The sequence below is a fragment of the Furipterus horrens genome, unplaced genomic scaffold, assembly GCF_987537825.1.
Source record: "Furipterus horrens unplaced genomic scaffold, mFurHor1.1.pri manual_scaffold_2, whole genome shotgun sequence".
NCBI classification, from domain to species: Eukaryota; Metazoa; Chordata; class Mammalia; order Chiroptera; family Furipteridae; genus Furipterus; species Furipterus horrens.
Window position 1 is genome coordinate 73560474 of NW_028327172.1, and position 23619 is coordinate 73584092.

The 23619-nt window shown below is 40.9% G+C and overlaps 1 protein-coding gene across 1 annotated transcript in view; it reads right to left on the reverse strand.

Moving 5' to 3' along the window:
• Nucleotides 1-790: 790 nt before the first annotated feature.
• The window catches only part of CWF19L2 (CWF19 like cell cycle control factor 2), a 139800-nt gene continuing 116971 nt past the window's right edge, over nt 791-23619 (reverse strand). Inside the window, exons 16-18 of the mRNA XM_090265870.1 lie at nt 22190-22270; nt 6055-6156; nt 791-940 (exon numbers count right to left, since the gene is read on the reverse strand). Of these exons, the coding sequence (XP_090121996.1) occupies nt 797-940; nt 6055-6156; nt 22190-22270 (327 nt within the window). The 3' untranslated portion in view covers nt 791-796. The remainder of the gene's footprint in view (nt 941-6054; nt 6157-22189; nt 22271-23619) is intronic.

Genomic DNA, 23619 nt, shown 5'->3' on the forward strand with positions numbered 1-23619 from the left:
TTAATGTGTCTCTTTAAAAATATTTTATTTATTTCTTTATTTTTCAGAGAGAGGATTGGAGGGAGAAAGAGAAAGAAAGAAACATTGATGTGAGAATCATCGATCAGTTGCCTCTCATACCCTCCCCAAGTGGGAACTGAACCTGTAACCCAGGCACATGCCCTGACCAGGAATCGAACCGGCAACCCTTTGCTCTTGGAAAGACACCCAACCAAATGAGCCACACCAGTCAGGAACTTTATTTAATTATTTATTACCTTTGGAACATTCTTTTTCCTTTATTAAAAAGAATAGCAGTGATATATATATATATATATATATATACATATATATATATATATGCTACTGGTAGAAAATTAATAAGAGATCTCTATAGATGCTAAGAAAAGAAATTTCAATTATTGCTGAATATTCCAACTCTTAATTTAAAAAATGCAAAAGAAGTCAATCAATAGAATTAACCTTGAAGCAAACCCATATCTTTCTGAACCAATTATTACTATACTTCTTAGCTAATCCTTCGGAAGAGTCTTTCTATATATTCACCAATTAGTTCAGAATACCAAGACGTAGATACAGGACAGGAACGTGAGCAGGTCACCTAATATATCTGTTCTTAGTTCTGGGTTACTGCAATGAAGTCCACAGGGGCAGGTGGGGAAGGAAATGACACAGTTCAATGATGCACAGTTGTCAGAGACCCGGAATACAACTTCCCCTGTGACCTGAGAGTCAGTTGTGTAGTTACGTGCTATGGAAATAAAACTGAAAAAAGTCCGAAGAGGAAAGGTATGACTCAAGATTTTTTACTTTTGGTGAAGTCAAATGGTTTCCACCACTGAGCAAACTGTAGTGCTTTCTTCCTTTGATCCTCAAAGTTTTCTCGGATCCCTTTCCTCCAAAGTCTTGGTTCTATATCCAGCATCCCGCCAATGATTTCCTTTTAAAAAATGAGAAAAATACAAACATGTATATAAATACTGAAAACAGGAATAAAATTATTAGCTTATTGTGTTACTATATAAGCACTACGTAGTTCTGTATGAAAACATTCAAATGTTACATAAATAATAGTTTCAAGTTACACACATTGTTTCTAGTTAGTTTAACTATGCAAACCCTATAACTTTAGGAGTCCTAGCTGTCTCCTTGTCAAGCAATTTGTCTGTTTTGTTGCTTGTTAGCACATCTACCAGACAGGAGGAGCAAAGTGTAGAAAGAGAAAGTGAACTTTAATTAATTTGGTCCTTATTAGCTGTCCTGGTTTGAAGAAAAAGTTAATCAACATCTAATAATTATAAACATTGTTGTTCAACTGCAGTTGAATCTCAGACTAATGTTATCTCTGTTAGCCAATATACTTATACAGTAGTCCCTGTCTATATCGCAGTTCACTGATTGTGGCCTCACTGTATCACAGGATTTTTAAAAATATTATATTTAATTATTTATCGCGGATTTTTCACTATATCGAGGGATTTTGCGGTACTGTATATGCATATTGTTAAAGTTACATAGGTTTAAGAGTGTAGAATATGTTTAAGAACATAAGTAGTGTTTATAAAAGTGTGGAAAAGATTAATAAGGGAGTAGGAAAGGTTAATAAGGGACTGGGAATGGTTTATAAGTGTGTGGGAAGGGTTTATAAAGCCTTAAAATATATATATAAAAATACTAAAATAAATGTAAGGTTCCTACTTCGCAGATTTACACCTATTGCAGGGTGAGGTGGGGTGTGTGTCTAGAACGTAATACCCGTGATAAGTGAGAGAATACTGTAAACCAATTTCTTCTACTATTATCCTTTTCAGATATCAAAAGCAAATTTTAACACTAATATATGTAAATCAAGAATTAAAAATTATAAATTATTTTCATTTTAAAAGCCACGGTCCCAATACCTAAAAGGAATGGTTTTTATCTCATTATTCTACATTACTTCCTTCATGATTACCTTTCTATGCTATTAGCTACAAAAATTAATCAAATATATGCTTGTGACTATCCATGTACAGAAAGACTATAATACATATCTAGAGAAGGGCAGTATAGGAAAACAATGAACTGAGGGCTAAATTTTGCATATTCAGTCAGGGTCTTTGTGGTAACATCTCGGACATAATCTAAGACAGATTCTTCAGCTTAAAAAATATTCAAAGGAGACTTCTGGCCAAGATGGAGGCATAGACAGACATGCTGCGTCTCCCTCCAAACTAAGAAGGACTACAAGTACCTCAAAACTAGAGATAACCAGAAGTTCCAGGAAATCAAGCTGCATGGAAGACCAAAAACAGAGATATAAAGAAGTACTCATCCAGACCGGTAGGAGGGGTGGAGCCAGGGCAGAGAGGACACAGTGTGGTGGTGGCAGCAGCGGTGACAGCAGCAGGCCAGCAGAAAGCACAATTACATGTTTTAAAAAGTCAGGAGGGACACCTGGGGGGCATTCCCAGCACCTCACCAGACCGCACAGCTCACAGTCTCAGCACCGGGGAAAATCAGCCTCGTTGCTACTGACTGCAAACCAGTAGGGATTGAGGTGGAGGCAGAAACTGTGGGTCTCTTAGCAGAGTCCACTTGTGTAAACGGCCTTCATGGTCCTAGAACGTCCACAGACCCACCCACTCTGAGAACGACAGCCAGGGCAATAACTAGAGAGGCACCAGTCCCATGGAAGTGGGAAAAGTGCCCGAATAAAAGCAAGTGCTGAGCAGGCAGCATTGTTCCCTCTCAGACCCCTCCTCCACATACAGCGCCACAACGTGGTAAAAGGGTCTCCCTGTACTGACGAATACCTAAGTCTCCGCCCCTTACAATGTAACAGGAGCGACAGATCTACCTAAGACACAGGCAAACAAACACAGGAGCCTGACAAGACAAGGAGACAGAGAAGTATGGCCCAAAAGAGGGAACGAATCAAGGGTCCAGTGGGAGGACTAAGCGACAAAGAGATACCCAATCTAAGATGCAGAATTCAAAACACTGGTTACAAAGATGCTCACGGGCTTGACAGATATGTTTGAGTATGGCAAACACATAAGGGAAGAAGTGAAGGCTATGCTAAATGAAACAAACAAAAAAGAAATCCACACAAAACCAATGGTGAAGGGAAGAAAACCAGGGTTCAAATTGATGATTTAGAACATACAGAAGAAAAAAAGAGTCAACCAGTACAGAAAGAGGAAACAAGAATTGAAAACAATGAGGAGAGGCTTAGGAACATCTGGAACAGCTTTAAACAGGCCAACATCCAAATCATAGGGGTGCCCAAAGAAGAAAAGGAAGAGCAAGAAATTGAAAGCTTATGTGAAAAAATAATGAAGGAAAACTTCCCAAATTTGGTGAAGGAAATAAACACCCAAGTCCAGGAAACACAGAGTCCCAAACAAGCTAGACCCAAGGAGGACCACACCAAGACACATTATAATTAAAATGCCAAAGGTTCAAGATAAAGAGAGAATCTTAAAAGCAGCAAGAGAAAAGAAGAGATTTAACTATAAAGGGTTGCCTATAAGAGTATCAGCTGATTTCTCAAAAGAAACCTGGCAGCCAAGAAGGACTGGCAAGAAGTACTCAATGTGATGAAAAGCAAGGGCCTACAACCAAGATTACTCTATCCGGCAAAGCTATCATTTAGAATGGAAGGGCAGATGAAGTGCCTCCCAGACAAGGTAAAGCTAAAAGAGTTCACCATCACCAAGCCATTATTATATGAAATGTTAAAGGGACTTACTTAAGAAAAAGATGATCTAAGCTGTGAACACTGAAATGACAACTCACAACTATCAACAACTGAATCTAAAAAAAAAAAAAATCTAACTATACAAACCAGAATAGGAACAAAATCATAGGTATGGGATCATTTGGAGGGTTATCAGCTGTGAGGGGGAAGGCGGGAGAAGTGGGGAAATGCTACAGGGATTAAGAAGCATAATCAGTTGGTACAAACTAGATAGGAGGAAGTTAATAATAATATAGGAAAGGGTGAAGCCAAAGAACTTATATGCACGACCCATGGACATCAACTAAGGCAGGTGGGATTTCTGGAGGGAAGGGGGATACTGGGCAGAGGGGAGCAAAGGGGGAAAAAATTAGGACTACTGTAACAACATAATCAATAAAATATACTTTAAAATATATATATACCAGAGGAAGCTACCATGTAAAGGGAGTGCAAAATACTGTAGGGGATACAGAGATAACTAACATACATCTCTCTGTCTTCATGGAGCTCATAACAGAATGTGGAGCTGTGGTGAGAGCCAGAATAATAACCCAATTATAAAAAGGACTGTCTTATAAAGTAGAATAGGTAAGTACAAATTATAAGACGACTCAAAAAAAAAGATTCTATTTGTTAAATTAATCATGAAGAATTTCATGGAAAAGGGAATCTCTTTCACTGAAGGAGGGAAACAAAGAAGCCAATAGTTTGTAGAAGACATCAGGAGAAATGGGATAAAATTAGAATTAATGTAAGAGTTTCTTGGCATCAACCCAAGTAAGCAATGTAGTTTAATAAAGCCTACCTTATAAATTGACCTAACATTGTCTCTATAGAACATCAAGTTTTGTCTCATATGTACCATATAGGATTGACTCTTGTTACTAACACAGTTGTAAGTGGAAGAAGACCATTGCTTCTTGCTTTGTGAACAGCTGCTTCGGTAGCAAACTAAAGAGAATTCTTGGGCTCACAGGCTGTTTCTTCAATGCTTGTGAAAAATGAATTAGTGATGATGCAATGTTAACCAAGGAAGCTTTCATTTGAACATAAAAACAGTATCATATAAACTATAATGTATTCATAATATTTAAAGGAGGATAATTTCCCAATTAAATTTACACAAATAAATGATAATGTACTTCACTGTCACTAGACTCAAGTTTTTAAAAAAGTAAATCCACAGATATGTTCAATGAGAAAATTCAGTCATCACTTAACAAAATTTTTCAGAGCAATGAAAACAAATTTCTTTCTATTTAACTTTGGAAAAAATATTGTGAAAATTTCTCAAACCAGTTTCTGTAATAATCTCAACAGTTCAAAGATGTATGTGATTTGGGGGGCTCTGGGTAATCCTTGAAGGACAAGAGCATCAAGTTTTTAATCCCAGCCTCTGGAGTTGAGATTCCTCTTGTCATGTTCCTATTCATTGTAGGTGACAGTCTTTTACAGGAGATCAAAGTGGGGAGGAAGAACAGGGAGCCCTGGGAATTCATCAGGTCTCCTAGATGAAGTTAGGAGATGACCCAAGCAGAACGGCCGAGCTATACTAGATTGAAAGGTCACTTCTAGAACTCAATTCCTGGACTTCTTTAGACTGCTTCAGTGGCTATATTAATTTCATTCCAGTCCCTGATACTAACTTACATACTACCTAGATACTCAGTAGCCACATGTAAGGACTATACCCCTAGAACGCAGTCTGTAGTAATGAAAAGAACCTACTGCCCATAAAAGGATCTACATTCAAATATCTGCCCAGAAACTATGCATGAAACGAGTCATATATAATTCTTGACCATTATATGGTACTTAATTATAAATGCTGAGATGAGGTCATTTGTTCTCTAATTAAATCATGAGTGACTGTACCCTTGGTTGTGTCATTTATTAGCGATTGACATTGAGCAAACTACATAACCTCTGCAGCTCAGTTTCTTCATCTGTAAAAGAATAGTAATAACAATATCTATATAATATAATTATTGTAAGAATTAAATGAGTGCTCAGAATAACACCTGTATCAGTGTAAGCCCTCAATAAATGTTAATATCATTATCAGCACAAGCCTGGATGACTCCACAGAAAAACAGTATAGTCAGTGTTGACACTGTAACAAATCTTTCATTCCAAAATGACATTCAAGACAGTAACAAATATTCTGACGTAATTTTATTAATAGCTTCTAGGTTGTCCCTCTAAAACCTGGGTAGAATAGTACTCAACAACCTCACTGTATACTGTGTATATTCTTTTGACTTCCCTTCAAAAGAAAAGTCCAACCAAATGGCTAAATATTGAAATTTTATTGAAATTTGTGGCCATACCTTTCCAAAGTAATGAGGAAATTTGTGTTGATCTTCAATAATATGGGCAAACCCTCCTTGGAGGCCAAAATCCACAGAGAAGTAAGGTAAGCCTTTGGGTACCTAAGTAAACAGATAAATTAACATATGAATACAACATGAAATAAGAAAGTCATGCCTAACCCCTCTTCTTGCTCTCTGGCATGACAGTAATTCAGTATCTCTCAAGGAAGGGTATACAATGAATTTCCAAATCTAGATATACTGAAGCAATGACCTAAATTTCTAAAACATTTCATTTGGTAGCCTTTCAGCCAGATAGCTTTCCATAACATCCAACAATTATAATCGAAACATTATTTTTCTGTCTTCGGGAAGAACAGAAAAGCTACATTTTAAAAATATAACAGCAGAATAATTGTCTTTAGATTATACAAATAGAGAATAAAAATAAGCTCTCTTAGATTTTCCTCACAATGCAGAAAGGGGCTTAGCCATATACTTAAAGCTTTATAATATCCTTGAGACTTTATTACTATTTATCAAAATAAACCCAATCATAATTTTTTAAAGTATATTTTATTGATTATGTTGTTACAGTAGTTCCAGTTTCTTTTTCCCTTTCCTCCCCTCTGCCCAGTTCCCCTCTTCCCTCCAGCAATTCCACCCCCCTTAGTTGATGTCCATGGGTCGAGCATATAAGTTCTTCGGCGTCACCCTTTCCTATATTATTCTTAACATCCCCCTATTTTGTACCAACCAATTATGCTTCTTAGTCCCTGCACCATTTCCCTATTTCTCCCCTTCCCCCTCCCAGCTGATAACCCTCCAAATGATCCCCATACCTATGATTCTGTTCCTATTCTGGTTTGCTTAGTTGGATTTTGTTTTTATTTTTTAGATTCAGTTGTTGATAGTTGTGAGTTAGTTGTCATTTTGGTGTTCATAGTTTTGATCTTTTTCTTAAGTTAGTCCCTTTGACATTTCATATAATAATGGCTTGGTGATGATGAACTCCTTTACCTTTACCTTGTCTGGGAAGCACTTAATCTGCCTTTCATGCCAAATGATAGCTTTGCTGGATAGAGTAATCCTTGTTGCAGGTTGCCTTTCATCATATTGAATACTGCTTGCCAGTCCCCTTCTGCCTGCAAAGTGTCCTCTGAGAAATCAGCTGGTAGTCCTATAGGCACCCTCCTGTAGGCAACTCTGTGCCTCTCTCTTCCTGCCCCCAGGACTCTGTCTTTATCTTTCACCTTTGGCATCTCAATCATGATGCCTTCTGGTGTGGTCCCTTCTGGGTCAAGCTCGCCCAGGACTCTCCGTGCTTCCTGGACTTGTATATCCATCTCCTTCACAAAATTTGGGAAGTTTTCCCCATTTTTTCCAATTCTTGCTTTCTCATTCTGCACTGGTTGACTTTTTGTCTCCCTTATGTTCCAAGTCATTGATTTGAACCCTGGTCTCCTTCCCTTCACAATTGGTTTTCTGTAGGTTTTCCTTTGTTTCACTTAGCATAGCCTTCACTTCTTCCCTTACGCCTCTGCATACTCAAGCATATCTGTCAAGCCTGTGAGCATCTTTATCATCAGTGTTTTGAATTCTGCATCTGTCAGGTTATCCATCTCCTTATCTGTGATGTTTGCTATCTCCTCGTCCCTTAGTTCTCCCACTGGAACCTTGATCCGTTTCCCCTTTTGAACCATACTTCTCTGTCTCCTCATTCTGACAGGCTCCTGTGTTTGTTTGCCTCCGAGTCCCAGGCAGAGCTATTGCACCTGTTACGTTGTAAGTGGCGGGAGCCTTAGGAATTCAACAGTGCAGGGCGACCTGTTTCACCACGTTGTGGCGCTGTATGTGGGGGAGAGGTCCGAGAGGGAACAATGCCACCTGCCCAGCACTCGCCCCACTTCCAGGCACTTCTCCCATTCTGCACCAGACTGGTGCCTCTCTAGCTGCTGCCCCGGCTGTCGTTCCCAGAGTGGGTGAGTCTGCGGACATGCTAAGACTGTGGTGGCCCTTTAAACAAGTGGACTCTGCTGAGAGACCAGCAGTTTCTGCCTCCGCCTTAACCCCCACTTTCTGCCCAGTGTGAAGCAATGAGACTTGGTTTGCTCCGGTGCTGGAACCATGAGCTATAAGGGCCAGTGAGGAGCTGGGAATGCTCCCCAGGTGTCCCTCCTGACTTTTTGAAACATGTGTTTGTGCTTTCCGCCAGCCTGCCACTGCTGCCGCTACCATACTACATCCTCTCAGGCCCAGCTCCGCCTCTCCTACCTGTTTGGATGAGTATTTCTTCCCTCTATCTTTGTTTGCTGGATTTCCATGTAGTTTGATTTTCTGGAATTTCTGGTTGTTTCTAGTTTTGATGTAGTTTTATTCCTTCTAAGTGGTGGAGTGAGACGCAGCATACCTGTCTATGCCTCCCTCTTGGCCGGAAGTCTGGTTGATATATCCAATCATAATTTTTTATTAACTAGTGATATGGGTATAGCAATACTTAGTTTACCAACCTCATTTCAAAATATCTCCAGGATTAACTACAGTTGACCCTCGAACAATGCTATGGTTAGGGGTGCTGACCCCTCACAGTTGATGTATATCTTGACTCCAGAAGAACTACCCTCAGAATCCATGAGGCATTGGCTCCAGGACCCCCATGGGTACTAAAATCTAAAAATGCTCAAATCCCCTATATAAAATGGCATAGATGAATGAATACGGTCAGTTGGTCCTCTGCAGCCATGGAATCCCAACCACAGATTAAAAATAATGCAATGATTTGTTTTAAAAATTCTACATATAAGTGGACCCGTGCAGTTCAAATCTACATTGTTCAAGGGTCTTTATCTGCCCTCTTCTTTTCCTTTCCCTCGCTCTTTACACACACACACACACACACACACACACACACACACACAGTATTTTGAACTCTATCTTGATTGGAAAAGGTCATAGTTTATTGCTTTACCAATTAAGTAAATCTTTATCCATGCGAGTTTTTCTTCCAAGCTCCAATTTTGTCACTAGAAATTATTCAAATGAGTCATATACTACCACTATCTGTTCTCTCTAATCTCCTCATACAGTCCTCCATTACTCATTTGGGCACTGAGTCACATACATGCATTTTGTATTGTGTCCTCAAGAAGGCATGACTTGAAGGTAGATAGTAGAGTATGATGGAAAGAAAGTGGTTATCTTGAAATAATATAAAGCAATTAAAATTAGGGCTAATAAAGTTATTCACATTATAGGAAAAAATAAGTAAAAACCAATCAGTTTACAAAATATGCAAAGAAATGGGTTACTGTTTTGTGATATTGTTATTTTTTAATATTTTTCAATTTTAAAAATATAAACATGTATGACCAAGATAATTAAGGAAAAATAAAGAGACAGGCTCTAATCGTAGCTCCAATTCTTGTAACTATAAACCACAGGCAAATTACTTAACATCTCTAAGTCTCATGAGGACTATGAAGAGCTCAGAGGTTTGCTGTGAGAATCAAAAGGAAAGTGCACATAAATCGCATGGCCCAATGTTTGGCACAGACAAGGCTTTCAAATATTACTTTTATTTGTCTCCTAAATAATAGTGTTTTGTGCAAAACTGGTGGTCAAAGAAAAAGGATGAAAGGCTCCAGGAGAATATTTTTGCTTTCTGAAGCAGATCCTCATGTGCAAAACATGATTCTGAATGGTGAAAACAATGTTATAAAAATATATCAACTAAAGAATGGTACCTGGAGGGAAAGATAACTTAAGGAAGCAATTTGTAATGACAGTGCCCATGCCTTTTGTTTGTATTATACTGTGTTTGGCCAAATAGTGACCCCTAAATATACCAATAATCTAATCCATTATTTGCCATGAATATGTTACTATATATGGCAAAAGGGACTTTGCAAATGCAATTAAGTTATGAAATCTTAAAACGGGGACATTATTATGCCTTATCCAATGGGTCCAATGCAATCACAAAGGTTCTTGTAAGAGAGAAAAGAGAGGTGGGACTCAGGAAGACTTGAAGATCCCACACCATTGGCTTTAAAGCTGAAGCCATGGAATGCAGGTGACTTCTAGAAGCTGGGAAAGGCAAGGGAATGGAGTTTCCTCTAGAAGCTCCAGAAAAAATGCAGGTCTGCTGAACACCTTGACTTAAGCCCAGTGAAACTCATTCATTTGTGACTTCCAGAACTATAAGATAATAAATCTGTGTTGTTTAAAATCACTGTGTATGGTAATTTGTTACAGCAGCAGTCGAAATGAATATACACACCAAATCTCAACAGTCTATGGGATAATTGCCAAGATGCCACAAAGAACTCTGAACTACTTTTACATGAAGAACAACTGGACCACAGCTCCTACTCTGAGCTCTCGCTGCAAAAGGCACAAGCCTTGGTGTTCCTAGTAAGAAAATACAGGCACATTTAGCATGCAAGTCTTCTTGCCTAACCAGCCAAGGGAAAAAAGTTAAAACTTTGGTACCACTCTCAAAAGGTACTGACGAAACAAACACAGGAGACTTCCGGCCAAGATGGAGGCATAGACTGAAACGCTCCATCTCCCTCCACAACTAAGAAGAAATACAACTACCGCAAAACCAGAAATAACCAGAAGTTCCAGAAAATAAATGGAAGTCTAATGTATGAAGTTATACAGAAGTAGTGCTCATCCAGACGGGTAGAAGGGATGAAGCCGGGGAGGAGAGGTCAAGCTGTGCTGTCCACGGCAGCAGCAGCAATGGTGGCAGGACAGCGGTAAGTACAGACACCCGTATTTAAGGGGAGGTGAGAAGAGTCTGAGGAGCACCCCCGACTGCAGACCAGACCCGTCAGCTTGCAATTCTAAAACTGGGGAAGACAGATCTCCATTGCCTAGGACCGTGAGGCCCAGAAGGAGTGGGACGGAAGAGGAGGCTCCCAGTCTCTCAGCAGAGAGTAAATGGCAGGAATCCATCTTGGACCCCACCTCCTCAGAAAATACAACAGCGTGGTGAGACGGGTCTCCTGGTTGTGACGAGTGCATGGGGCTCTACCTCCTATAGCGTAGGAGGTGTGACAGCCCTGCCCAAGAAGCAAAAGTAAACACAAAGAGGTCAGGATGGCACAGATCATGATAGAGATCCCGGAGACGCAGCTGACCAGACAGTAAATATCTAATCTAACGAAGCGGCAGATAGGAAATCTTCCTGAGGCACAGTTCAGAGCTTTGGTTATAAAAATGCTTACAGACCTAACAGCAGATCTTAAACAAGATGGGGAAGGAATGGAGGCTAGTCCTGCTGAAATGAACAAAAACACATACGAAACTAGTGGTGAAGGAAAGAAAACCAGGGATCAATCAACAAATCAGAATATAAGGAAGGAGCAAACAGTCAACCAGTGCAGACAGGAAACAGAAAGTGAGGAAAATGAGAGGCTCAGAAACTTATCAGACAGCTATACGCAGGCCAACATCCGAATCATAGGGTTGCCAGAAGGTGAAGAAGAAGAACTAGAAACTGAAAAATTATGTGAAAAAACAATGAAGCAGAACTTCCCTAACCTGGGAAAGAAAATAGACTTACAGGTCCAGGAAGCACAGAGAGTTCCAAATAAACTGGACCCAGGGAGAACCACACCAAGACACATTATAATCAAAATGTCAAAAATTAAAGATAAAGAGAGAATCTTAAAAACAGGAAGAGAGAAGAAGAGAATTACATACAAAGGGGTCCCAATAAGACTAACAGCTGATTTCTCAAAAGAAACTCTGCAGGCAAGAAGGGACTGGCAAGAAATATTCAAAGGAATGAAAAGCAAAGACCTACAACCACGATTACTCTATCCTATGAAGCTGTCATTCAGAATAGAAGGGCAGAGAAAGTGCTTCCAGGACAAAGTAAAACTGAAGGCGTTCATCAGATCCAAACCACTGTTATATGAGATGTTAAAGGGATTTGTTTAGGAGAAAGAAAGTCAAAACTATGAACATTAAAATGAAAACTATATCACAACAACCAACAACAGAAGCTAGGGAGTCGAAACAAAGGCAAACTAAGTAGGCAACAAGAGTGGAGAAAGAATTATAGGTATGGGGAACATATTGGGGGGAGGGGGGAGGGGGAAAATAAGGGAGATGGTACAGGAATTAAGAGGCATAGTAGGAGGGAGTGGAGTAGATATGAAGATGTTGAGAAGAACTATATGCACAACCAATTGGCATGGACTAAGGATTGGGGGACAACTGGTAGGAGGTGGGTGTCACTGGGTGGAGGGGAACAAAGGGAAAAGAAATTGAGAGAACTGTAACAGCAAAATCAATGAAACATATTGAAAAAAAATTAGTCCCTAAATGTGTTAGATGATTTTCCACAAAATTAAACTTAAAAATCACAACATTTAAAAGTCAGAAAAAATTCATATATCTTAATAAAATAGCCATGTAAAAAATGACCACTTATTTTGACAAGTTATTTAATATCATGTCAATTCCTCTGTAATAAACATTCAGATCTGTTTTCCTTTAGTGTCCATAAACTTCACACTATACTGCAAAGACATCAAAAGACCCAGGGAGAGTAAACAAAATGGGTATAGGACTTCTGGCCAAAATGGAGGCCTAGACAGACATGCTGCATCTCCCTCCACAAATAAGAAGGAATACAACTACCTCAAAACTACAGACAACCAGAAGTTCTAGAAAATCGAGGTGCACGGAAGTCCAACAAACAGAGATATAAGGCAGAAATACTCATCCAGACAGGTAGAAGGGACAGAGCCGGGGCGGAGAGGAGCTGGCATGGTGGTGGCAGCAGGCTGGCAGAAAGCAGAATCACATGTTTTAAAACGTCGGGAAAGACACCTGGGGAGCGCTCCCAGCACAGACCGGACCTCATAGTCCACAGTACCAGCACAGGGGAAAATAAAGCCTCATTGCTTGACTGTGTAAACCAGTGGGGATTGGCGCGGAGGAAGAAACTGCTGGTCTCTCAGTAGAGTCTGTTTGTTTAAAGGGTCACCACAGAGGCCCTGGCTGCTGTGGCTCAGTGGATTGAGTGTCGGCCTACGAGCCAAGTGTAGCTGGTTCGATTCCCAGTCAGGGCACATTATTAGGTTGCACGTCAGGTACCCAGTTGGAGGCGCAAGTGAGAGGCAACCACACAGTGATGTTTCTCTCCCCTTTCTTTCTCCTTTCCCCTCTCTCTAAAAAATAAACAAACAAATAAATTATAAAAAAATAAAAATAAAAAAAATAAAGGGTCCCCACAGTCGTAGAATATCTGCAGACCCACCCACTCTGGGAATGATGGCCAGGGCAACAGCTAGAGAGGCACCAGTGCCATATGGAAGTGGGAGAAGCGCCCAGAAAAGAGGCGAGTGCTGAGCAAGCAGTATTGTTCCCTCTCAGGCCCCTACTCCACACACAGCACCACAACATAGTGAAACGGGTCGCTCACACCGATGAATACCAAAGGCTCTGACCCTTACAACGTAACAGGTGTAACAGCTCTACCTAAGACACAGAGGCAAACAAATACAGGAGCCTGTCAAGAGGAGGAGACAGAGAAGTATGGCACAAAAGATGGAACGCATCAAGGTTACTGTGGGAGAACTAAGAGACAAGGAGATACCAACCTAACAGATGATGAGACAGCCAACCTAACAGACATAGAGTTCAAAAAAACTAGTGATAAAGATGCTCACAGTCTTGACAGAAATGCTTGAGTATAACAAACACATAAGAAAATGGCAGAAAGCAGAATCACATGTTTTAAAACATCGGGAGAGACACCTGGGGAGCACTCCCAGCACAGACCGGACCTCATAGTTCACAGTACCAGCGCAGGGAAAAATAAAGCCTCATTGCTTCTGACTGTGCAAACCACACAAAATCAACAGTGAAGGGAAGGAAACCAAGGTTCAGATCAGTGATTTGAAATGTAAGGAAGAAAAAAACAGTCAACTAGTACAGAATGAGGAAACAAGAATTGAAAAAAGTGAGGAGAGGCTTACGAACATCTGGGACAACTTAAAAATGCCAACATCCAAATCATAGGGGTGCCTGAAGGAGAAGAGGAAGAACAAGAAACTGAAAGCTTATGTGAAAATATAATGAAGGAAAACTTCCCAAATTTGTCGAAGGAAATAGACGTACAAGTCCAGGAAGCACAGAGAGTTCCAAACAAGCTAGACCCAAAGAGGACCACACCAAGACACATCATAATTAAAATGCCAAAGGTTCAAGATAAAGAGAGAATCTTGAAAGCAGCAAGAAAAAAGAAAAGAGTTAACTATAAAGGGGTGCCTATTAAGAGTAGCAGCTGATTTCTCAAACGAAACTTTGCAGACAAGAGGGACTGGCAAGAAGTATTCAATGTAATGAAAAGCAAGGACTTACAACCAAGATTACTCTACCCAGCAAAGCTATCATTTAGAATGGAAGGGCAGATGAAGTGCTTCCCAGACAAGGTTAAACTAAAGGAGTTCATCATCACCAAGTTTTTATTATATGAAATGTCACAGAGACTTAAGAAAAAGAAGATCAAAATTGCAAGCATTAAAATGACATACAGATCAGTGGAACAGAATAGAGAGCCCAGAAATAAACCCAGGCCTCTATGGTCAAATAATATTTCATAAAGGAGGAAGGAACATAAAATGGAGTGAGAAGAGCCTCTTTAACAAATGGTGCTGGGAGAACTGGACAGGGACGTGCAAAAAAATGAAACTAGACCACCAACTTATACCACACACAAGAATAAACTCAAGATGGATCAAAGACTTAAATGTAAGCCGTGACACCATAAAAGTCCTAGAGGAAAACATAGGCAGGAAAATTTCAGATATCCCACGTAACAATATCTTCATGGATACATCTCTTAAGGCAAGAGAAATAAAGGAAAAAATAAACAAATGGGACTACATCAAACTAAAGAGTTTCTGCTCAGCAAAAGAAAACATCAGCAAGATGAAAAGGAAACCGTCGTCGTCGGCAGCCGTCCGTCTCGAGAGACGATGGCGTAGCTTCTCGAGAGTCTATCTGCACCACCGAGAATGGCTGTGCAGTCCGATTCGGGAGTGACAATCCCTGCCGCACTTGGTACAGGTGAAGGCAGATGGCTGTTGTTGCTGCTGCTGACGCTGCTTCCGCCTCGATCTTTTCTGGACCGCCTCCTCGTTGCGCGCAGCCTCCGCGCGTGACGTACCTTGCCTGACCGCGAGCCTCCAGGCTAGGCGGTCGTCTGCTTGAACTTCCCATGTGTTGAGATTGATGGAGCATTGTGTCATGTCCTTTTTGCAGATGTCTTTGAACCGCAGTTTTGGGCGCCCTGTCATCCTCTTGCCTTCTGCTAGCTCGCCGTAGAGGAGGTCTTTGGGGATACGGCCTGCATCCATTCTTTTGACATGGCCGAGCCACCTGAGGCGTCTCTCGCTAAGAACTGCATGCAAACTGCTCATATTGGCTCGCTTCAGCACCTCGGTGTTGGGGACCTTATCCTGCCAGGCGACATGCAGGACGCGTCGCAGGCACCTCATGTGGAAGCTGTTGAGTTTCCTTTCGTGCCTTGCGTAGGTGGTCCACGTCTCACTGCCATAGAGGAGAGTGCTGAGTACGCAGGCTTGGTAGATGCGCAGTCTGGTTTTCTCAGTGAGGCTGGAATTGTTCCACGCTCGCCGGTTCAGTCTGGCCATAACTGTGGCTGCCCTGGCGATTCTCAGGTTGACCTCCAAGTCGACTGACAGAGAGCTCGAGATGGTGGACCCGAGGTAAGTGAAGTCGTTGACAACCTCCAGGGTGTATCCGTCGATGGTGATGCATGGGGGAGTCCCCGTGCCTTGAGCCATAACATTCGTCTTCGTCAGGCTGATGGCTAGTCCGAACTCCTTGCATGCGTGGGAAAGGCAAGTGACTAACTGCTGGAGTCCCTCTTCGGAGTGTGATGTCAAAGCTGCGTCGTCGGCGAAGAGCATCTCACGGATGAGCACCTCTTTGACTTTGGTCTTGGCTCGTAGACGGGCCAGGTTGTGGAGCTTGCCATCGGATCTGGTGTGAATGAAGACACCCTCGCTGCAGTCCTTAAAGGCGTATTGGAGGAGCATGGAGAAGAAGATTCCGAACAGCGTAGGCGCGAGGACGCAGCCCTGCTTTACTCCGCTGCTGACTGGGAAGGCCTCAGAGGTTGCGCCGTTGTAGGACACCGTGCTGTGCATGTTGTCGTGAAAGGACATGACCACAGCAAGCAGATGTGGTGGACAGCCAATCTTCCGTAGCAAGCTGAAGAGTCCGCTTCGACTGACCAGATCAAACGCCTTCGTGAGGTCAATAAAGGCGAGGTAGAGTGGTTTATGCTGCTCGTGACACTTCTCCTGCAGCTGGCGTAGGGAGAAGATCATGTCCACTGTTGATCGGCCAGCTCTGAAGCCACACTGGGACTCTGGGTAGACGCGGGAAGCAAGGGTCTGCAGGCGGGCAAGAGCGACCCGGGCGAATACTTTGCCGACGACGCTGAGGAGAGAGATGCCCCGGTAGTTGTTGCAGTCGCTGCGGTCTCCTTTGTTCTTGTACATGGTGATAATGTTGGCGTCTCTCATATCCTGGGGGATGTAACCCTCCTTCCAGCAGCGACAGAGTAGATGGTGGAGCGGCTGTAGCAGGACTGGTTTCCCACTCTTTAGGATTTCTGGAGGGATTCCGTTGCTTCCTGGTGCTTTCCCGCAAGCAAGGCGGTCGATGGCTTTGCCGAGCTCTGCCGCAGTAGGTGGGGTGTCTAGCTCCTCCATGACTGGTAGGTCTGGGATGGCTTTAAGAGCAGTGTCTGTTACGGTGTCCTTCGTTGCGTACAGCTCGAGGTAGTGCTCGGTCCACCGCCGCATTTGCTGTTCCTGGTCAGTGATGACCTCACCTGTCTTGGACTTAAGGGGGGCGATCTTGGAGGGGATTGGGCCTGTTGCCTTCTTGATACCCTCATACATTCCTCGTGCGTTGCCTATATCGGCGGCTTCCTGAATGCTTCTGCACAGGTTTAGCCAATAGGTGTTGGCACAGTGGCGGGAGGTCTTCTGGACTTTGTTCCTGGCAGCCCGTAGAGCTTGAAGTGTACTGGGAGTGGGCGTGACCTTGTAAGCCAGTAGGGCCTTCCTCTTAGCCTCGATCACGGGTTCCATTTCTTCCCAGTGAGCCTCGTACCAGTCAGCGTTCTTCCGCTCTTTCTTCCCGTAAGCAATAATGGCGGAGTTGTATATGGCGTTGCGGAGACGTGGCCAATTGGATTCGATAATGTCATCTGCCGCCACTCCCTCGCCGAGTGCATCTTCCATCTTGTTGATGAATTGCTGGGTCTTAACTGGGTTGCTGGCACAACTGGTGTTGATGCGTGGGCGACCCTTCATCTTGGAGTGGTGCAACCTCTTCGGCATTATGCGCACCTTGCTTACCACGAGGGCATGGTCCGTGTCGCAGTCTGCACTGTGGTAGCTGCGGGTGAGGAGGGTGCTGCCAATATCCGTTCTTCTGGTGATGACGAGGTCAAGCTGGTGCCAATGGCGGGAGCGGGGGTGCCTCCATGACACCTGGTGGATCTCTTTGCACTTGAAGAATGTGTTTGTCACGCACAGGCCGTGGTGACACGAAAGCTCAAGCAGTCGCTGACCATTCTCATTGATCTTTCCTCTCCCAAAGTTTCCAAGGCAGGTGGGCCAGGCCATGTGGTCGGCTCCTACTCTTGCGTTGAAGTCTCCAAGGAGATAGAGAGCGTTACTTCTGGGGATCTTGGATAACGCTTCGTCCAGTGCATGGTAGAACTGTTCTTTCTCTTCGGTGGTGGCACAGAGGGTTGGGGCATACGCGCTAAGAATGCTGACTGGGCCGAAAGTTGTTGACAATCGGAGGGTAAGTAATCTCTCTGTGCCTCCTGTGGGTGGCTCTATGGAGTTAACAAGCGTGTTCTTCACAGCGAACCCAACACCGTGCTGTCTTGGTTGGTCCGGAGACTTCCCTTGCCAGTAGAAGGTGTAGTTGGTTTCTCTGATAGTTCCGTTGTCGGCGAACCGGGTCTCCTGTAGAGTCGCAATGTCGATGTTTAGTCGTGCCAGTTCCCTATCGATGACAGCGGTTTTCCTGGCACCCTTAATCCACGGAAGGTCTGCAGTAAGTCCGGGGCACATGGTCCTGATGTTCCAGCTAGCGAGGCGAAGAGCCGGAGGCTTCTTTCTTGTTGTTTGCTTGGAATTAACTGGTGCGGGTGTTTTGTGGCCCACTTTTCGAGAGGCGCCTCTCTGATCCCCACGCACCCAGTGGGGCAGGCGAGCCATGGCAAGACGGTAGCTGTCCAGTAAGGTGCGATGACCTCTCCCACCGTCAGAGGAGACCCCTGGCGCTCGTTTCCTTCGCCAATCGGATGAGCTTATAACCGGTATCTGTCTCCTCCCGTGTTGAGTCGACATCTTGCGATGACGCTGGAGTGTCCTCTCCAGTGAAACTGAAGCTACAGAGCCTGGGCAGGGTGATATGGAGGGTCTGCTGTTGCCCATGCAGCAGACCCCCCCCTCTCTTCGCAGCTGAAGGGTCCAAGGGAAAGACAAAGTCAATACAGCTTGGCTTCAGGTGTAAAGGAAACCAACCATGTGGGAAAACATATTTGCCAATGATATCACAGACAGAGTACTGATCTCCAAAATATATAAAGAGCTTATACGACTCAACATCAAGAAAACAAACAACCCAATTAAAAAATGGGCAAAGGACCTGAACAAACACTTCTCCAAAGAGGACATACAGAAGGTCCATAGACACATGAAAAAATGCTCAACATCATTGGCCATCAGAGAGATGCAAATAAAAACCACAATGAGATACCACTTTACACCTGTCAGAATGGCCATCATCAACAAATCAACAAACAACAAACGCTGGCGAGGATGCGGAGAAACGGGAACCCTACTACACTGTTGGTTGGAATGCAGACTGGTGCAGTCACTGTGGAAAGCAGTATGGAATTACCTCAAAAAACTAAAAATGAAACTGCCTTTTGAACCAGTGATTCCACTGCTAGGATTATACCCGAAAAATCCTAAAACCCTAATTCAAAAAAACTTATGCACCCCCACTATGTTCATAGCAGCCCTGTTTATAATAGCTAAGTCCTGGAAACAGCCTAAGCGCCCATCTGTAGATGAGTGGATCAAAAACCGGTGGTACATTTACACAATGGAATACTATGTAGCAGAAAGAAAGAAGGAACTCCTGCCATTTGCAACAACATGGATGGAACTAGAGAGAATTATGCTTAGTGAAATAAATCAGTCAAAGAAAGAAAAATACCATATGATATCACCTAATACAGGAAACTAAAGAACAACACAAACAAACGAACTAAATAGGACAAAGAGTAGAACAGTAGTCAACAGGGGGGAGGGGGAGGGAGAGAAGGAGGATAAGTAAGGGAAGGGTCTAGTCAAGGAACGTGTATAAACGACTCATGGACGTGGACAACAGGGAGGGATATGATTGCGGGAGAAGGGGTGGGTTGGGTGGAGGGGAGCAATGGGAGAAAAATGGGACAACTGTAATTGAAAAACCAAAAAATAAAAGAAAAAAAAAAAGAATGACAACAAACTCACAAATATCAACAACTGAATTCAAAAAACAAAAAAAATCTGACTAAGCAAACCAGAATAGGAACAGAATCATAGGTATGGGGATCATTTGGAGGGTTATCAGCTGGGAGGGGAAAAGGGGAGAAATGAGGAAATGGTGCAGGAATTAAGAAGCATAATTGATTGGTACACAATAGACAGGGGAAGTTAAGAATAATATAGGAAAGGGTGAAGCTAAAGAACTTATATGCATGACCCATAGACATGAACTAATGGGGGTGGGATTGCTGGAGGGAAGGGGGGTACTGGGCAGAGGGGAGGAAAGGGGGAAAAAACTGGAACTACTGTAACAACATAATCAAGAAAATATTCTTTAAAAATGGGCATAAAAAGAGAAGCTTATATTCACACAGCAAGGAAAACCATAAATCAACAAAGAATCAAAGGAATTACAAACATGTGAATCTCTACTAAAGTACAAGAATCTAGTGTTAAAAAAAAAAAAAATCACCCCTTCCACAATAAAGAAGGTAAAATACTTAACAAAACTGCCAAGAATACAGAGCTCTTAGAGGAAGATAGTGAAACTTTTTTCACAATAAAAATGTTAAAATAACTCAAGATTGTTCACTTCATGCTCAGAGTAGTTATTACTTTAAAAAGAGACTGGAAAGCTTATTAACCTAAAAAGTGACCTACTTTGGAATTATTCTTATACTCAAGTTCTTACCACAATTCCATCAATATAATTACTTATTCCTAAAACTAAAAGGGACCTTAAGAAGTCACCAGGCTCATTCGCCATCTGCCGTGACTCTCAGATGCAATACTATGTTGTGATTTAGAAAAGGCGACTGGTGCTATATCTGAAATACTTAAAAGTTGAATATACTACCAAGAATCTGTATCTTTCTTATTTTCCATATTGGTTAAGTTAAAATATTAGAACTCTCTGGGTACTTAAGTATTTATCTAGGTTTTAAAAAACAAACTTATACTAGGTAGGTGATGGTTTACCAGTAAGAAAACTGCATATGCAGTGTAGCAAATGGAGAATACATTTCTTTAAAAATTTCTTCTTCAAAAGTGGGACAACTGTAATAGAAAAAATAAATCAACATTTTTTAAAAAAATTTTTTTCAAAGTATTTTCAGTTGCCATTAAAATCGTGTTCTAAAAGAATATTTAATAGCTACCCTAAAGAAGAAATGGGAGAAAAATATTCTAATGACATCTATGACTAGAACAGGAGTCAGCAAACTTTAAAAAAACTTATAGAAGCTTCAATGTAAATAAAATATTTGGGGGGGGGCGGTGAGGAGGCTTTGCAGATCACATAGTCTCTGTTGCAACTCTCACCTCTGCCCTTACAGCACGAAACCATCCAAACACAATACACAAACAAATGGGTGTCACTGTCTTCTAATATAACTTTGTTTATACAAATAGGCAGCGGGCCAGATTTAGCAAAGGCTGGAGGTTTCCAAATCCTACACTAAAATATAAGCTCCATCAAGTCAGGGATCTTCTCTGTTTTGTTCCATTATGTATGACAAGCATCTAAATCGTGCCTGGAAAATAGGAGGCATTCAATAAACATTTGTAGACTAAATTACTTTTTAATTTAAAAAAAAATGGAATTCACAATTCTATCTCTATTCCATTTAATTTATATTTCTAGAAAAGAGAGAGGGAGGTCATTACAAAAGAACTCAACTTATGTGAACCTTGTATCTAAAAGTTGATCTGTAAATCAATATTTAAACTATGAAAAGTGGTGAAAAACTCCCCAACAGAATAATGGACCTGTAATCTAACTCAACTATTTTACTTTTTAAATTTCACCTTAGTTAATATTGTCTACTTCTCATGAACAAAAATGCACTTATGTATTACATGTCAGATCAATTAATTTTCATAGTCTATATATTTTTTAAATTATATTTTATTGTTTATGCTATTACAGTTGTCCTAATTCTTGCCCTTTTGCCCCCTTCCACCCAGCATCCCCCGCGCCCTCAGGCAATCACCACACCATTGTTCATGTCCATGGGTCATGGATAGGTTCTTTGGCTACTCCATTTCCTGTACTGTACTTTACATCTCCATGGCTATTCTGTAACTACCTATTTGTATTTAACTATTTTAAAGGGATTTAACAAGAAACCTTGTGTAATAAAAAAAAAACACATAATCAAACAAGTTCCAAATTCAAAACAGAGCCTCTAAGAAAATGTCTCTCATTATAGTTCTATTGACAAGAAAGTCTCTCTCTCACCACTTGTCCCATTGAGGCTGAGAAGCCCATGAGAAAAACTTTGTGGCAGTCTGATGGCTGTCACAGCCAATTATAGGCACTACAATGGCAGAGGGCCAGAAGGTCAGGAATAAACATTCAAATAAGCACTTGAACAAATGTGCATTTGCTAGATCAGGCAGAATGAAAATAATTTCTTCTTTATTTGTAGAACTAGCCAAATGGTCTCTTTCTCCAATACAATGTGGAAGTTAGTGAGGATTCTTAAGTGTAATTTCTAATATTAGGGGGAGAGGAGGGAATAGATACTTACAGACTTTCTGATATCTTTTGAAGAGAGATCAATCAATTTCTTGTTCATAGACCACTCTTCATCAGATTCCATTATAGCTTTCTAAAATAGTCATTTGTTAATGAAAAATGATATATATGCAAATACAATGAGATAATTTAAAAGTCTAATAATACAGTAAATTAATTACAGGGTATATTATACATGGTAAGTGATTTTGAATGCATAGGCTTTCATTTGTTATTTAAAATTGGAACTCCTTGATTTTTTAAAGTCTTATTGTTAGCCAAGGTATATAATTCTCATTCTTGACTCTTATACTGATGTTAACTTCAGCTCCTCTATATGACATTAAAACAATCCTTCATAAGACCAATCAATTTACCATTGCACATAAATTGTGAATATAAGTTTATAAATTCCTTATGCCATTCATAGAAATCTACTTAAATATACTTCATTTTACTGCTCTTCTTCCCAATATGAAAGGAGTAATTTATAAGCTTTTTAGCAACCAAGTAGTTGAATATTTCCAGATATATAACAAAGAAGTAAAAAATGCAGGTGAAAAAACATAGAAATGACATTATAAGACTTCCTAGGCTAAGCAATATGACTAGTATTTATGACAAAGAAATGTTTAATAGAAAACAAGGCCAGGGTGATGAGTATAAAATAAACTCATTTTCATATAGTATTATTAATAAAGCAAATTTTAATGATGAAATTAACATTCAAATACATCAGATATACTGTTCCCTATTTAAAAGGCATGGATTGCTTCTGTTGACACTACAATATGCACACTCTATATAAAACTGAAGCCAAATCCAATAAATGCATTTTTAATGACCATATATTGTGCCCTATATTTCAATGCCTATACTCACAATCATCTAAGACTATACTGAGGAAGTACCAAAAAAAAAAAAAAGAAAGAAAAAAAGAAAATCACTAAAGAACAGTATAATAATCTCTTTCTCAAATGACTCAACTGATTTTCTTTAATGTAAGATTGGCATGGATTTTAAGATTGTCTGGCTTATCCTCTATTTTAATGGCATAAGTTTTTACACCAAATATTCAGATTTTTTTTTAAAGGTCTAGATAAAAAGTAGATTTTCACCATCTCACTAACCTTAAAAAGTTTTATAATCCTTTTCACATTAATAAACATTACCATCCTATACTGTCTAAACATTGCATTTGCAAATCTTCCAACACCATCTCACAAAATATTACCTTTTTTTCATTGCATATGTTACTATTTCATAAATGGTTCTACATTTACATATTTACATTAGTCTATGAACTCTCAATATGTCATATTTGGGTTAGCAATAAACACATGCTATTTAGTGAAAGCTGATTGAATATTATGACACTTAAGAACTCTAGTCATTTACTATATACCCAAAAGTATATGTCAAGGTTAGGTATTAGTTTCTTAT